The sequence below is a fragment of the Phaethon lepturus genome, unplaced genomic scaffold (assembly GCF_000687285.1).
Source record: "Phaethon lepturus isolate BGI_N335 unplaced genomic scaffold, ASM68728v1 scaffold9156, whole genome shotgun sequence".
Classification (NCBI taxonomy): domain Eukaryota; kingdom Metazoa; phylum Chordata; class Aves; order Phaethontiformes; family Phaethontidae; genus Phaethon; species Phaethon lepturus.
Window position 1 is genome coordinate 25,072 of NW_010548285.1, and position 17,530 is coordinate 42,601.

At 39.3% G+C, this 17,530-nt stretch overlaps 1 protein-coding gene across 1 annotated transcript in view; it reads right to left on the minus strand.

Moving 5' to 3' along the window:
- Positions 1–17,530, minus strand: part of LOC104622977 (chromosome unknown open reading frame, human C7orf50) — a 34,128-nt gene that overhangs the window by 10,963 nt on the left and 5,635 nt on the right. The window contains exon 3 of the mRNA XM_010289914.1: positions 14,953–15,125. Coding sequence (XP_010288216.1) covers positions 14,953–15,125 — 173 coding nt within the window. The remainder of the gene's footprint in view (positions 1–14,952; positions 15,126–17,530) is intronic.

The window sequence follows — 17,530 nt, forward strand, 5'->3', positions numbered from 1 at the left end:
CGCAGCATAATGACTAAAGACTTGTGAAAAGGCGAGGGAGGAAGCTTTTCTTTTCTTTTTTTAAATTAGGAATCACACATGCAGGAAGGAACAAACGTGCTTTTTAGTGTCCCATTTTTTCCTGATGTCCAATATAAGGACAGATTGTATCTGTACAGCAAGCTACACAGGTCATAGAATTTTCTTAGAAAGTATTTATAAAGCAAAAGGAAGGGGCCTTTGTGCCTTAAAGAAAAGCTTTGATTAAATCTACATAAAATGTTTATCACAGCATATCTTTTATTATATGTACTTTTATCACTTGCCATTATTTGTAACGTTTTATATTATGTTTGCATCCTGAAGCTTCAGCCAAGCTAGAAATCCCCTTCCTCCCCCACTATAGGCACTGTTCAAACGCAACATGAGACATTCCCTTGAAGAGCTTCAAGTATAAACAGATGAGACAGATGATAAGTGGAAAGGAAAGTTGACCCAGAAAATTGTAACAATGCCTCAAAATAGTACAGCAGGTCATCAGTAGAGCTCATATCTCATATGGTACAATACATGTAAGGTATCTTACTGTGATTCAACTTGTCAACTTCTCATAGACACCAACCTGCCCTGCAAACGCCACCAGCATTCCACTCAGAAAAAAACCTTTACAAGTTTCTTAAAAGTTATTTTTCTAGTACAGTTATTTAGTTGCAGGTATTGGTATTAGCTTGCCTGCAGCAAAATTGCATTTTGACCTGAATATATATATAGCGCAGTAGTAATATGCTGAAACTTTCTGTTGTTTTCAGTAATAACGAAAAGGTCAGCAGTAGGCTTGAAAGCCCACAGCCAATATTATTGTATTACTAAGCTAAATGTGCTTTTTATTTTACATACATTCATAAAAAGAAGACAAAGCAGGAGCTGAATTATCACAGAAGAATAAAAAATAGAATTTGAGCCCTTCACAGCCAATCTGTTCTGCTCCTGCAAGGAATATACAGCTAACTGCTATCCCAATACTGAGCTGAAGTCCCATCTCCTCTCCAGATGTCTATCTTTCCTTGCACTTAATTCTGGTCACACTGATGCCCAGACCAGAAATAAGGGAAAGGGAAAATGAAAACAACTGTTTTGCCTCCCTCCCATGAAGAACATCCTGGGGGGTACGAGGAGATAAAGAGGGCCCCATAGTCTGCATGAAAATCATGTAAGAAGCCAGTTTCTTAGTAAAATAATTTTCAAAAGTTGGCAACAATCCATTTATCTAAACGTCTTCTGATGATCAAATGAAGGATATGCTACCAGACCCAGAAAAAACAAATAGGACGAATTCTCTTCTGCCTTACCATTACACCACGTAACATCCAACTGTGGTGCAAAATACTCCTGCCAAGGCACGGGTTCAAGCTTAGTTGCAACCAGTATCTCATTTTCATTGCTTTTAAAATTTTAAATCAGCTTTTAAAACTTTTAAAGGTTCTCCCCGCTAGCTCCTCAATGAAGAAAATAATAATAGAAGAGATTAAACAATTAAGAACAAATGAAAAAAAGAATTTCTTAATCTTAAACTAATTGTTGCATTTCAAAGGAGGGATGTGAAGAGCATGTAGATTGAAATCAGGCTGAAGACACTCCTTGTGACTCTGTAATTCCATGTTGTTTGGAAAAGACTAGGTTCTGGTGTGGTTCTCGGCTAGAGCAAATAATTACTGGATTTTACTGCTCACCAGGATAAGCCATCTAAATCCTTTCAAGCTAGATCTAGAAGATTCAGTTCTATTGTCCAGTGCCACAAAACTACAACACTAACACCTAGTCATGCGTATACAGCTAGTAGAGCATTAGTATACCCTGATCTTCCTCTGGGTATCAATAAAAAAAAAATTCTATAGTTTCAGCAGTGCCGGGTCCTACCTGTACTAGCTATACTTAGAATATTACAGTGTTAATGAAAGCAGAATTAGACAAGCTACAAAAAACTGCTATGAGAAGTCAAATATTTACTAATGTAATTAAAAAAGTCTGTATAATTTTAAGGCCTATCTCAATGATAGCAGCGATTAAGAAAAACACCAAAAATTCCTGTCTTTTACTAAGAAAACACCAGAAATGTATGAAAGTGTCATGGTTTTCCATATAGTGATGCTAAAAGAAAATGCTGGAAGAGAAACCAACTTCATGCAAAAATTTATCAGTGAAGGTTTTTGAGGAGGGATGAAGAAATGACCACTTGGAGAAGGATTTGAATACTGAAGATGCTGACTGATCAATTTTGCTTTGAACCGGCCAGGATGCCAAAGTGCCAATTTATTGCTCAGTATACTGAGCTGAAAGTTTGTGTTATTTAGTTATTACGCATGGGCTACTTCAAGAAGCCCTGAAGCTACAAAGTGAGGCTGGCACCCTGTGAAGGTGTCTAACCCAGCTGGGCCTGTAATCAGCAACACTGCTGAAGATGCGTTGCCTTTTTGTAACCAGAGGTCTTTAACTTCAAGTTAGGTCTTTCTGTGCTGTTTCTACCTTTGCAAAGGCCTAATGGACTTCCGTAGCCAACCAGATCAGATCAGAAGGGCTCTTCTGCAGTTCCAAACTCCAGAGTAGTATTTGACTATAACACGAAAAAGCAATGCTTGAGCCTATGCCGTAGGACTGGCCCCTCACCTTTTCTCCAGCGCTGGCCGGTTCTGGTGACGATGTTCTCTAGGCATACAGAAGACATCCTGGATTGTCAAATTCTTACCCTTTACTTAACTGAGTTCTCTTAGGACAGTATGGAAGAAGAGATACTTATTTTGGATGCCAGCCCTAGATGCACTGTTGCAGAAATTACATTTGCAGGCTTCCCCCGCACCCCCCAATGAAATCCAAGTATTTTTATTGCTGGCTAATTAGACATAGTTCATCTTTGTTACAGGAAGCCCTGTGCAGCCCTCTTCAAATAACCCATCACACAGATGCCTTTTACAGTACATCTGAGAGGATACCACATTTGAGGTTATAATACAGAGAAGCTTAAAAAAACCCAAACAAACAAAACCCATCAACCATCCTTATCACTTTTTACATCCCAGTTTGGACATCCCACGGCTCCATTCATTAGGAAGTATGGACGAGGCAGAAGGAGAGAGAGTGTTGCAGACCCCTGGCCATTTGAATCTCTTAAGTTCTAACCTTACAGAATGATGTACTCTTCTTTTTGCAGAGGAGTTTTAAAAAGGGACAAGCCAATGAAAATATCAAGATGAACCTAAAAGTGTACAGCAGTCGACAGCCCACTCGCATTTTCCAGATTTAGCTGCTATATTCACCTATCTCTCACTGCATAATAAAATCTGCCGCTACACGACAGTGATCAGGACAGTATCAGATTCTCCTCTTCTAATATCCTGTGATGTGCACTGCACTACTAAGATTTTAAATAATCTATGCTAAAGCAACTGATCTGCCAATTATTGCTTCCTGCAGATGGCTCTCATTCCAGTTCAATTTTATTCATATAAAAGTCATTACTGATACCTTTTTGGGCATCATATTAATAGATGTCTGAAGCTGGAGATTAGTTTTATTAAGGACCCAGCTTTATTATTTCAAAAATATTGCTTGTTATTCTAACTCTGGCTAGAAAGCCTTGATGGCTCCCTGGAGCTAATTGATTAATAACTATTGCCAACTGCATTTTAAATTTTAATTTTGGCTTTGGCTGACTAGACTGAATGATTCCCTAGGCTATGAAACTACTTGCCACTATTTTGAGTATTTGGGCATTGGATGAATAGTTTGAATGTGTTTGAGGAAGTGAGCAGCAGTGTTAATTCTCCTAGATCTACATTTTATGACACAAAGAAAACATAAAAGCTTCCTCTGACATTTCTGCCATGTCAAGAACATAGTCTGAATGGAAGAAGATGGGCAAGTACAAAATGCCTTTTCTCAAATCCAGAAGACGGGTTAAGGATGGGATGCCTGGGCTCGGAGCCAGGCGCTAGGCAAGGAGCTTGGAGAACCAGGGGAGAGCAAACTTCAGAGGCTGGGAGGGAAAAGCCATGCCTCATACTCCTTCAGCGAAGCCTCACTGCAAATGAAATGTTATTACAATAAAGTAAATAAAATAAATAATCCCTGCAATCTGCTTTTAGTTTAAAAATAGCAAGAGGTAGTCTGTTGCAATACTTACATGTGAAATGGGTAATTTTAATTATTCTGGTTTTATCTGACCTGAATAGTGCACAAGTTTTCCTCAAGACAAATGGAAAAGGTCAAAGTGTGTGAAGTGCTGAGCACTCACAACTTCAGTGAGCAACGAAGGTGTCTAGTTACTGTCAGGATACAGTCCTGTTATTAAAGACTCCCGCTTCTGAATCTCCCCAATATATCTCACAAAGTTTCTAAAAGTAATTTCAGATTAAAGAATGTATTAAAGCTGCTTAATTATTCAATTAGATGCAACCTCTTTTGTGTAATACTATGGACAGATGAAAGCTGGATCTCAATGAGAAATATCTAACGGCTACATTTAATAAACTGTTAAGAAAATTCATTTATATTAAATTTTATTTTACTGGAAATGAGAGTCATTAAGAAAGGATGCATTAAATTTTCTTAACGAGGTTTGGAAATAAAGATGTTATTTTAACAGGAAAGAGAATCAGGCAAAGAAATCGTAACTATTTTTACCCCAATATTTATCGACTTAACGCATGTAATCTGGTTTTCCTCATCTGAGGAAGCATTTCACAATGGTTAATTACTGCTAATAGAATTTATAGCTGTGACATCATATATGTGAAAATTTATGAGGGATCTTAAAAATCCTACTGAAAAAATTATAAATAAAGCAAATTAAACTTTGAAAAAAATCAATTCACCAAGAACACATGGGAAGCCTCCTCAGGCACATGAGAACGAGTCATCTTAAGAGCCACCAATCTCATCTGATACAAGACATATGCAGGAGAAAAATCTTACGTATGTGACTGTGAATAAAAGTGCTGTCTGTAACCTCCAGTTACAGCTTAGCTAACTTGGGAATTTTTGTTCCTACTTCTATCAGCAGCAATAAAGTGGAATAAAGCTGCTCTGGTCATTTGCAGCAATACTACAAAGGACCACAGCTGCAAGGACACTCCAACCATGGAAGACAGAAACCTCTCCCAAAGTATCTAGAAGGGTTTGGAATATTAATCCATACATTGCATGCCCAACCACAGATTAGTACAGTTGCTGGTGGCCTTTAGAATGTCTTGAGATGCCACTTACAGAAAAAAAAAATCCATGCAAACTCCTCTTTCAAAATAAGGAACCGAGAAAAATCCTACAGGTCTGTTGGGAACAGACATTGGTATAGGGCTGAAGAAAACCACCTGTGTTAAGATGAGAAGAAAGTTATGTCTAGTTTCCCTCATGTCACTTGCCTGAAAGGAGACCTTTGGATAGTACAAGGACTTTGGTGCGCCACAAACTTCATCGCTGTTTAATATATCCATCTGAAAAATGGGGTAATATGACAATTTCTCAAAAGCTATCATAACAAGAGTGAATAAATTAGTGTCAAAATATTTTTCATTTATTTTGTCAAAATACAGTCGTGATATGCCATCAGGAAAGGTATTATGGAAAAGCAAATTACCATTACCATGACAGGGAGAAGGTACAGAAAATATTTTAAAAAAAAAACAAAAATAAAATCCCTTTTAAAGATGGGGCTGGTTAGTTGATAACATATTTTTCAGCTGACCCTGTAAATGATAGATGTCAGATGAAAGGATTTGTGATTTCATGTTAATGATGCTATTAAATACAGTATTTCCCTATGAGAATGTTTGAACCAAATGCCCAAGTAAATATTTTGACAGCTTTGTTTCACACTGAAAAAATGGTAGAAGCGCAAAGAGACAGAAGGTTTCAAAGTAAATCACTCTGCAGCTTTTGCTGAAATATGCTTTGAGATGTGTACTTGCGACCTTCCATAAAATTAATTCAAAGATTTAGAAAGATGAACTAGTTGATTTGGAGCCATAAAGCAGCATTAGAGTTTCCTAATCTATTTCTCCCTTTTTGTTAAATTTAGTGACCATTTATGGTTATGGAAATGACAAGAAGAGATCTCTTTCTTCCGTCAGAAACTAAGTAGGACGATGAGTGGATTTAGAAAGATGGAACAGCTATTGACTCTGACTGAGGAAAATTTAGCAAGGATGTGAGCTTCCCTTGCTTTCTCCTCTTAAGCCATATATTAGCGCTAAGCAAAGGGGTAAGAAAGCTACTCCAAAACCATTCCCTACAGAAAGGAGTTTATCCAGAGTAATAACCAGAAGAGGTTTGGTTCAGGGAAAGTAGTGTTCGTCCGGCTGCTTTTCCAAAGCTCCGTTGAATAAGTTGCATCATAAGCATTTACTAATTTGGCTAGAAAATCATGCAATCATTGATGTTTCTAAAACTTCCTGCTTCTGAATGAGCTGAAAACACCACAGAAATATCTGCAACATCTGAGAACTTCCATGTGTAACTTAAAAGTCTTAGAACCTGACATTTCATAATCTTCAAAGCAATCACTTGTTTCGTCTCTAGAAACCAGAGTTGCTCTCCTAGCAAGATAAGAAATGGCAAAATACATCCAAAAATATTTGTAAGGGCCTAGGATCTTCACAACTTGATACACAGTACAGAGAGGACTTGCTGGAAATGACTGAAATTATAAGAAAAAGTAGTTCTGTCCATCTGGAGCATTCCCACAATAGTATTACAGATAGTAATACATGTATTACAGAATATATTCCTACCATTCATTTTCGTCACAGAAATTCTTGATAAAAAATAGTCAAGATTGGCTCCGAGCTACTTAAAGCTGGTTTTTGTTCTTACTTTTGGTTGCTGTTTTTAGCACTATGTAGTAAATAATACTATTATTTGTCAGCATTAGCTTTAACCAACAAATTTATCTTCAGTAGCAGCTAAAGAAGCCTCAGTGCATGCTCTGGCACTGGAAGCGGTGTAACATAAATCAGTTCTGTGCAGTGCCTGAGCTCATTTGCAGAGCCATGACTTCTTAATTCAGGCTCATCTGGGTGTTAACCCGCTTATTCAGCTTCCAGACCCAAGTCAGTATTTCTGCACAGCACTGTGTCATGCAGGCACCTTCCTCTGTTCAGCACTGACATCTCTTTAACTATCTGCATTGCAAAGCTGGACTCGCATAGAAGAGCTGCAGACCAAAACTGTTGCCTGCCTTTTTTTTGGTGAGCCTTCTTCAGGCAAAGCCTGGATCACTCAGCCTGCGTAGCTGTAATATTTATAGGGAGAAAAAGAGATGAGATATACATAAGGAACAGTAACCTGCATAAACTCATGAAATTAGAAGAAAAATGTTAATGTGCTTCTTGCAGAGCAGCAAAATTGTTGTATTAGAACCATAAAAAGCAGCTAATCCACCAAGAAGTTAATAACAGTTTAAAAGCAGTTCCTGCACAATATGACATCCTGTGGATGTCATGTGGGGGTTAGAAAAACACTGGCATGGCTCCAACACAGTTCTGCATATCACTTACCACCAAGATACTGAAAAGTGAATCCAGAAGTCCATGAGTGTATCACAGGGACGGAAAATCATCAAGTCTGGCTGCCGTCAGACATCTTGATTAAACAGGCAAAAGCTGTATGGGGCTATTACCAAGAGTGTAACGTGACATTCACAGAATCCTAAATGCATAGTTTGAATAATCAGATCATAATGAGAACACTAACATCTGGAAACGTGTTATCATAAAGCCAAGTCTGAAATGGTAGGGTATCTAAATTGCCGCAGCCAGGCTGAAGTAGGATGAGAAGCACTGTCCCATTTACAGTCAGTGAAAAATTTATTACGGCTATAGTTGGCATGTTTGTGCCAACACTGTCATTAAGACAAAACTGGGTAATATTTTGGAAGGAGAAAGACAGCAAAGCTTTTCAGCGTGCAGCAAATTAAATGTGAAATCTCAATGTTCTATGGCTCAAAGATTAATCCGATGCTGCTGCCCATAAACCAAAGCCAGAGTGACAGGGAGCAGGAAGGAATCGCAGACTCTCAGTCCCTTTTGAGTGAAGCTGGAAGGCAGCTCCAATAAAACAGCGTGTTTGCTTCCAGGTCTCACATCTCCAGAACAACCACAGACACAAAAGTTCAAAGAAGAGCAATAGAGCACATCAGTGCCTAGAAGGACTAGCAAAAGATGAAGGATTACGGATGTACTGCTTCACCGAAGGGGCAGTGAGATCAAGAAAACAGATACAGCCATGTGAAGGATGTAAACACCAGGATGAGGAGAAGTTATTTACAAAATGTGGGGCAATACAATGATTTAGAAAACCTTGCTCATTAACAGGTCCAACATAGCAGAGTAATTTTTCTGCTTCGTGTATCCTAGCAGCACGCTTTGACTTCTGCAGAAGATAATATCCTTGGGTACATTCACAGAATAGCCCTAAGCAGCACCAAATCTGTGGAGTGAATGCGCCCTCTTCACCCACCCCCAGCAAGAATAACTGCCACCATATTGGCATCCTAAAAATAGGAAAGGTGTGGGCATTGCAACAGAGAGCTTTGTAGAGTTTCTGAGTAACGCCAGGGCTTCTAGGGAACTGCAAACAGACTGACGTGGCTTCATCAGATGGCATGGGGTACTGAAGTTACGCAAGGGAGTGCAGGATAATGATACGGTAAACTCAATCCTATTAAGACGAGACTACTTTTCTCCGCCACAACCAGAGACAGTGGCTTCCTTTAAACTGAGGAAGATCTGTCTAACTATTAACACCAATTGGAAAACACTCAGTTTTACCGACACACTGATTTAGGTCAAGGAGAGGAATGCCACTTAGAGGGAGGTCAGGCCCTGGCAGAAATTAAAAGTCAAGCAATATAGAAAGTTGGGAGTGCAAAGTGCTAAAACAAGCACTGATGTAATACTCGCTGATGTCTAGAGTATTAGGAAAAGTGCAAGCCTTTGAAATCAGACAGTAGCAAGTGCCTGCCCAACTTCATATAAAACAACCGCAAAACAGCACCAAATGCAAATTTATCCCTTATCTGACTCTCTGGATTCATGAGGCTTCTTATGGAACTAATGAATGTGACAAAATGACTAAAAGCATTAATTACATCCACAGTTAATGCTTGCCCCAGAACCTTTAAAAAATAGCCCTACGATTATTAAAGCAAAACTAGCCTCCACGAGTATTCCCCTAATCTTTAGGAAAAGCTGCTCTTTAAGCCTCAGTTGTTGAAGGGAATTCAGCAACGTTGCCGCGTCTAATTACAATGGTTTCTCTAAAGTTCACGTACTATTTTTGCTACTAGCTAATTGAGATTCAACACTTGAGCAGTTCTCCAACGTTTTATGAAATTTAAGATAACTGATGAGCTTTAATATATGCTGCACCTCCCTATCAGGAAGGAATCTCATTCTCCATCCTGGAGGGTGGGGGAAAGGGCAATGACACTAAATGCTAATGTTAGTTGCTATCAAACTCAAGGAGTCTGTCTCTGGAGGGAGAAAAAAATAATCTGTGCATGTTTAGCTTTCTAGTGCATCAGTTTCTCTTAATATCTAAAAGCTTAAGCCATTGATGGTGAAACATCAACACCAATGCCAAGTTTGAAATTAATAAAGATTAAGGCCACCAGCAATGAGGATGACTTAAATAAGTTCAGAATCAAACATCAAAAGTCATCACTGACCATGGTTAAAAAAAAGTGCTTAAGCTGTGAGCGGAAAATAAGCTTCAAAGTGTTATGGATCAATGAAGCAAACTAATCCTGACACAAGCCCACTCAGTGTAAATTTAGAAACTCTTTTTCAACATTAATGAGTGTGGTTGTATCTGCACAGAAGCTCTCTCAATATAGTCACCTGGTCCCAAATGTGGTAGGATGAATGGTTTCGTGATTTCCTGAAGGGCCACCTTCACCTCAGCTGTTCAGCCACAAATCTCAAATGTTGCTGCCCTCTTTACAGTCCAGCACAAGCTTCTGCTGGTTCCTTCAAAAAATCAGAAGCTTCCTAAATGCTAACACTGAGTGAACACTAAGTTACCTATTAATGCCTTTCTGCATTAATGGCCTCTGCTCTGGTAGGAGTAAAAACCTGATATACTTCGTATGTTATTTTTATTTGTATTATATTTATCTATATTATATATATAGAATATATGTATTTAAAATATAAAAATATCAAAACAAGTGCTTACAGCAACACCCCTCAGGTTTCTATATTCTTTGAAAGGAAGAACAGTGTTTCAGCTTTAAAATCTCCCATGCTTGGCACTGTTTGTAATAAAGTTTGACCGAGGACTGGGATCTGTTTCCATTCTGCAAACACAGCAGATAAACAACCGCCCCGGGTTGTGCACTGCTTTCAGCGGTATTGCCACTGCGCTCAGCAAAAACCACCTTGTGTTCTGCCGAGTCAGACTACTTCCCCACTCGCTGGGAGATTCTCACTGTGTCTCACTTTTGTGTTTCTGTAACGTGCCCTTGCTTTGTATTATTCTTACAAACATTTTTTCTTTTAAAAAAGCAGTTTCTGACATTCTCTGAACGTCACCTAAATTTCAATTAGGCATGAGAAAAGTAAGATCTATAAAGGAAACTGAAAAGACAATGCCTTGGGAATCATTCTGGTGACACATATTGCTAGTACACCATAAATCATTACAGATAGAAATGTACTCCAGCAGCTTATTTTTGAAATTTTAACATGTGATAGATAATATTGCAAGGCTTAGATAACTCACAGCAATATCCAGATAATGATATTATCTATTACTTCTACTTCAGATGATATCAATTGTGTAATTCCACATATTTTTGTGACATCTTTTCAGATCTCTGTCTATTCCTTTGACGGGTGGTAGAGAATACGTGAAGATCCATATAGCAATGAACTTTCTAAGCCAAATACAAGAACAAAAACATTTCTAGAAGAGAGTGGCTTGCCAAGACAAACAAGTTCTGCCAACATTTTAACACTACTGAAGGTCAGTTAGGTTATAATTAAATCTAATTACTATTCTCAGGAATTGCAACATCTTTTCACTTGAAGGCGCATAATGCTGAGACAACGATGAATTTTCATTTTATATTTTCTAAGACTCAAAGTAATGAGACATTCTAATCTTGGCTTTAAATCTGAATCACAAAGAAAAAAAAGCATGTCATCATTAAGAGGAAGATATTTGTGCAGTTTATTCGACCATTAATACTTCCTCACTCCTGCTTTTCCTTATTCCTCTGCAGTAGTTTTACAGGTTTTTTTCTCTTCAGTACCACTCTGATTTTTTCATTATTCCACATTTTCTTTTTTCCTTCTCAGTTTTATAACCTTTCTGCTTCCCTTTTTGCTTTAGCTCCTTAGTCCTCTTTTTAGTCTTCTGTATATCTTCAGGTATTCCCCTCTGGTCCCCCAGGAAGGTGGAGGATCTGACAGTAGTAGACTTTCTTCTGTTTCCACAGGCATGCTGCGATTGCTGCATTAGACAGAACTGCGTTGGGAAACCACCTGAGCTTATCTCACTGAGGGAAAAGGTGAGATAAAAATTGGTGAAGCAAAGACATTTTTTTTTCCACCTTTTCTTTTCTCACAGACCAACACAAAGGGAGAGTGGAAATAAACAGGAGCCATTTGGTGGCTTCTCCTCTGTCAGGAGTGCAAAACCTGGTGGATGCCAGTCCTGTTCTCATTCAAATGAGAAAGCAGCCAAAAAGCCTCGGCTCTCGATGTAGCTCACAGGGCAAACCCTTCAGCACCCTCAGCTCTAGCTGGGGGCTGCAGTTTGCTAGCTGGCATCAGCTGCTGTTGCACGTGGCCAACCCATATGCATGGGGGGAAAAAAGCCTCTCAGTTGCTACAACAGTCCTCCAATAAAATGACAATTTGACCTCTCTGGAGGCTGGCAAAGCATCAAGGACTATTTGTTTGGTTTTAGGCTCTAATAACAAACCTGGAAAACTGGAAGAAGTGGTCAGCTTGTAACACACTGTGCCCAGCAGTACAGAAGTTTATGAAGACCCCCAGCAGCAGGGGCACACACCGGCAGTGCTATCAGCCAGCCAGGTGCCTTGGTCTAGCGTTGCTCTTCGTGCGAAGCACCACTCAGAACGTCGCTCCCTCGCTGGGGTGCAGGTCCTCAGCCGTCGGGAAGGGCAGTATGCAATTAGCGGTCCTGCCCCCCGCACGCTGCATGCCTTACTCCCTCTCATCAACGCTCCCTTCATTAACTCATCTTGGCTAAAGGGATGAAGCACGTCTTTGTGAAAGTCGCCCCGTCCCTCAGTGAAGAGCGTGGCCTGTGGGCTGCCTGCTACTTCTGTTTTATTTTTTAAATGGAACATACAAAAGCCATTGCAGAAGCAAGGCTTTCCAAGCACAGGACCCTGCACAAAACAGTAACTATTATTAACTCTGTTTTACGTCCTCCAAGTATGATTTTGCTACTTCTCCCTGACCTTACTGCCTGAAACAGAAATTTATTTTCCTAGTGAAGAATCCCACATACCAGAAAAAGACGATTCTGTGCTCCGAGGGAACTACTACCTCTTAAATATGTATGACCTACAAAATAAGTTTAATTCTCCCTTGCATGTCAAAAGTATAGATGTGTAGCAAAAAATCTTTCACTGAATGTTTTCTAACATTTTTCTTTTAAAGTTATCAAACAAAATTTCACTAAAATAAATTCTGTATTTTCCTGTCATAGGCTAAAGCCTCATATGCTTGTGCTCTCATGCTGCAAATAGTCTCTTAATAAATAAAAATGACAGTTTTAGTTATCATGTGGTACTTCAAGTTTCACCTGTCCTACAGGAAATTCACATGTCATCAGGGAATGAAGATGCCACTTCACTTAGCAACCTTTCTGTCATGTAAGGCTTTTTATTGTAGGCGCGGCAAAACATAAATCCACAGCACCCTTTTGTTTACTTCCAATTATATTAATCTCTTGCATCTCTAAGATTAACTTATCCTCCCACATATTATTCACACCTGTAGCCCTACAAAACCACGTAGACTGAAATCCTTAACCCACTGAAGTTGCTGGGGATTTGCTTACAGAGCTCGGATTTTAGTTTCCCTTCCGCAGCTCACATATTACTTCTCTGATTACTTTAACTGATTTAACAGTTGTTTCTTCTTCCAATCTTGCTGCGTTGAAAAAGTGTCTGAGGTGTAAAAGAGTTAAGCAGCTTTTCTGTAATTTACAGTGGTGCAAGATGGTCCCGGCACATCTGGGGCTAGAATGGTGTCTATGGTTATGTTTGCTTGGCAGCTCAGCAGCTCAGCATCTTATGACTATCCCTGTTAAGTCTACAAAATTCAAATCGTTTCCCTTCCCCAGCTAACATATTACTTCTCTGATTACTTTAAATTCAGTTGTTTCTTCTTCCAATCTTGCTGCGTTGAAAAAGTGTCTGAGGTGTAAAAGAGTTAAGCAGCTTTTCTGTAATTTACAGTGGTGCAAGATGGTCCCGGCACATCTGGGGCTAGAATGGTGTCTATGGTTATGTTTGCTTGGCAGCTCAGCAGCTCAGCATCTTATGACTATCCCTGTTAAGTCTACAAAATTCAAATCGTCTGTTGCTGAAATAGTCCCTTACAACCTCTTGCTATACATATAGCCCTTGGCCTCTGTGTACTACAAAACCAAATGATGTAGCAGGTTTACTATTTCAAGGTAATTTGGTACGTATTAAGTGAAACTCTAGAGTCAAATTGGTTCAAATATTCATTCAAATGCAGTTTCATATTCTCACCTAACAAGGCAAAAATCCATACAGATAACAGTGGAATATCAAGCAAAAACCCATCGCTTGTTCCTTTGCTTTCCAAACCTGAAATCCATTATCTCTAGATCCACCACTTACTAGCACACATACCAGAGTATAGTCTGAGCAGATGGTTCAAAGCTAACTGTCAATCCATTTGCAGTTCAAAACAGTGGTGAACTACTCCAGCTGTTTTCCAGATCAAAAATATTATTGTCATTTTGCTATCGCTGCGTGCTGAGGGTTATGTAACAAAAATGCACATGTCCCTCTGCCTGGAATGCAATTAATTTCCTCCCTCCCCACTGAGAGTGGTAAGTAACAATTCAGACAGTCTGGATGCTTCAATTTTGAGCATGGCCAGAGATGCAGCCCTGGAATTATTCCATGTGGTAACCCACTATTTGTCACACGCCAGTCTTCTGGAGGTCTTACAGACAAGGGTATATTTTGCAGTTTGGAAAAAAATAAACACTTTCGTCCTGTTTATACATGACCTCTTAATGTCTGTAGGGTACTATGAATGATCTGTTGCAGTTCTTTATTTTAGCCATAGACTTTGCTTTATATTGGAATTTTAAGTATCCTAAATAAGTGCGCTAACTATCGGCCACTATACTTGCTACATACTTTGGTATGCAAAAATAAGACATTGTACACTATTAGCTTTAAAATAGTGGCATAATCCCATCTTAATTTACAAACATCCAGATATCATGCAGGCAGTTAAATTCAGACTCCATCATGCTTAACCACATCATGCAATTTCCTTGTATAAAGAGAAAACTGGAACTCCTTTGCTGAATTCAATGCACTTAAACAAAATTGATTTCCTCAATGCAATCTTTTTTGCAATGTGCCTTTCATGTTTGTAAGTGCAGCTCACCCAGTGATATTAATATATATCAACAATAAGATCTTCAGGACAGGAGCTGTCTTTCTATAAAATGTTTGCACCATACTTAACATCCTTTAGTTGCTCCTGTGAGATAAATACAACGGGGTGATCAACTGTATGCAAGGGTGTCAACTGAGATGAATCATTAACTGAGTATTCACCTGCAGCAATTTCCTTTACTGTGTTATTACTTGGTTCACCTTGTTCTGGATTTCTGGCACAATATACAGGTTACTTCTGTAGGGAGCACCTGCCGTGGTTTTAGTATTCTTACCTGGTTAAATAGGCCAGAGCCAGCTCAGATCCTGACTGCTTTTTAGGCTCCACCTTTTTAATAGAGATTCCAGCTTCTCTCATCAGCTGTTTTTCTTTCTTCTTGCGCTCTTTTTTTAATTTTCTTTCCAGTTTCCTCCTTTCCTCTGCAGTAAGCTCTTCGTCTTTTTTTGCCTGAAATAATCAACATTTAAATAAAGTGTTTATATTTCTATAGGAAAGTGAACAAAATATGCATAAATGCAATTGAAGGGCACAGGTAATACATAAAATGAGATGCTTCAAGCTTCATAATTTTACTGTTCACTATACTTCCATCACCTCTCTATTCTGCTCAATTCACAGAACTGTAAATACTGCACTTGCAGAAATCTGTAGAATTGCCCTCTATAGATGACGATACTGTTCTCAGCAGTACAGTAATCTGAGCACCTTCTAGCTAGGTATTAAACATCATATTAAGTATTTGTTATGCTGTTTGTTCTCTCACACTCAAACCTGACAGGGTGAACAGCAGAGGCTGAGTATGGACTTTTTTTTGGTAGCATACGCATATTTAATGGAGAGAAGTAGGGTTTCTTTAAGATCCCTGGTTTCTGGGGCTGTTTCTTGTGTAACCTCACACTGCTTCGGCCTGAAAAAACCTCTGTCTGCGACAAAGAGGCTTCATCTTCATTATGCTGACGGAGATGATGTGACAACTACCATCTTCATCCAAGACCTCTTGGAGATCCTTTAGCAATCTTGGGTAAACATACGCACAATCTTGCATAAACATACACACATATATCCCACAAAAGTTGAAGTTTCTTTAGGTTTACAGACAGAACAGTTAATTATTCACACTGAAAACAAAGTTACTATAAATATATGCATAAGTGTACCCCAAATGAAAATATTTATTTCATGCACAGATGAAGAGCATTAAATGGATATGCTGAATTTATCAGGGAAAATCCAGCGTAAGATCACACAGTGCAGAAATAAAAAGCTGTTCCATAGCAAGATGAGACTGACTCCAAGGGCTCCTAGAAGTCTGAGAGGTTCATTCATATTCTTCCAGGCAATAGTCCCACTAAATTGTTAAGTATAAGTTAGAAGCATAAAAAAAATGCTGCTGGTGTAATACTATATGGCTCTTTACTCAACGTCCTCCTCAAGATTTCCCTGAGAGAGATAATACTCTTTACAGAACCCTCACTCCTGCAATGATCGTTGTACACCAACCTTCACAAAAATTGTAGACAAAGGAGCTACAAAGGAGCTTCTGGGTATCCAAACCCCTACATACCTGAGGAAGCAGGAGGGATTTGGACACTATGAAGTCACCTCTTCTGTGCAACCTCCCAGTAATGACTGAGCAATAAGTACGAAATTCCACAAACAAGACTCTTGCACTGTATTGGTCTTGCTTTTAGGTGTTTCCAAGTCCAAAATTGAAGGCACGGTGCTAATTCTTGGCTTATATGACAATGATAGATCTCTCACAGTCCCAAATAAAACTTTGATACTTTCATCATGGTTTAAGCAACTGCTGTTTCTGGGCCACCCCCATGAGTCAGGCACCGCAGGCTAAAGTTAGGAGCACTGAGGACCATTTAAGCATCACCTTCTCTTCCAACAGAAATCCAGTAACAAAAATTCTAGAAGTATTAGCTTCTCCGATGAGCTCAGAGTTTCTAGTTCCTGTTTGCTGTGCTTCCCTACGATCATTTGTAGCCAACTCCAAATTGCAAATATTGACACATTTCTAAATTATGGGCTCAGATTGGAATAGGTTGTCAGGCTCCCATTTTTTATCTAACCATGTTCAGCATCTTCTGTCAAGGCCATTTAAATATCCTGCTTATGACATTTAACAAGAGGTGGGGCTGTGGGCAACACTGTGGAAACATAATGGATTGCAGTAATGTGAAATATGATAGAGATGTTGCCCAAACAGTAATGATTTGTCAATGACACCATTAATTAATCCACTTCCTCAGCAACAGTTGTACTGGGTTTGTTAAGACAACCTGAGCAAGGCAGAGTTTCCTATGAGGCCAGGCTATATTTATAAGATGACGGTGTCTCCGGGTAGGGAAAAACCACCCAGCAACAGCAGTGAAAATGGCATGGATGTAACGCGGCCCAGGAAATGTCCACCTTACCTGCACACAAGTGGACTCTGAAGCAGACTCCTGACAAGGACAGAAAAAGGGGAGACTGCATGCAAGTGTTTCTTGAGTTATTTAAATCTGTAATTCTTCTGCTCAAAATAAATAAAGTACACGTTCTGATATTTCTGCCAAATCTGCATGTCCCTTCAAGTATAAACTGATGAAGGTGGAGACTACAGAGATAAGTAAGGCAGTCCGGAGGAACCACCCATGCCTACGTCAGCTGTATTAGCATCTCACATCCAAGCCTGGGGAAGATAAAGGAGTCTAACCGCCACCAACATTTCCAAGAAGAAGTACATTCACAGACTGAACTTGGTTCAGATCCAGCAGCTTTACTACAGCATCGTACTTGCCACGTGTCGTCCTGTGACAGAGCACTGCAAACCCATGGAGGCCAAACCGAGTACAAAAGAAACG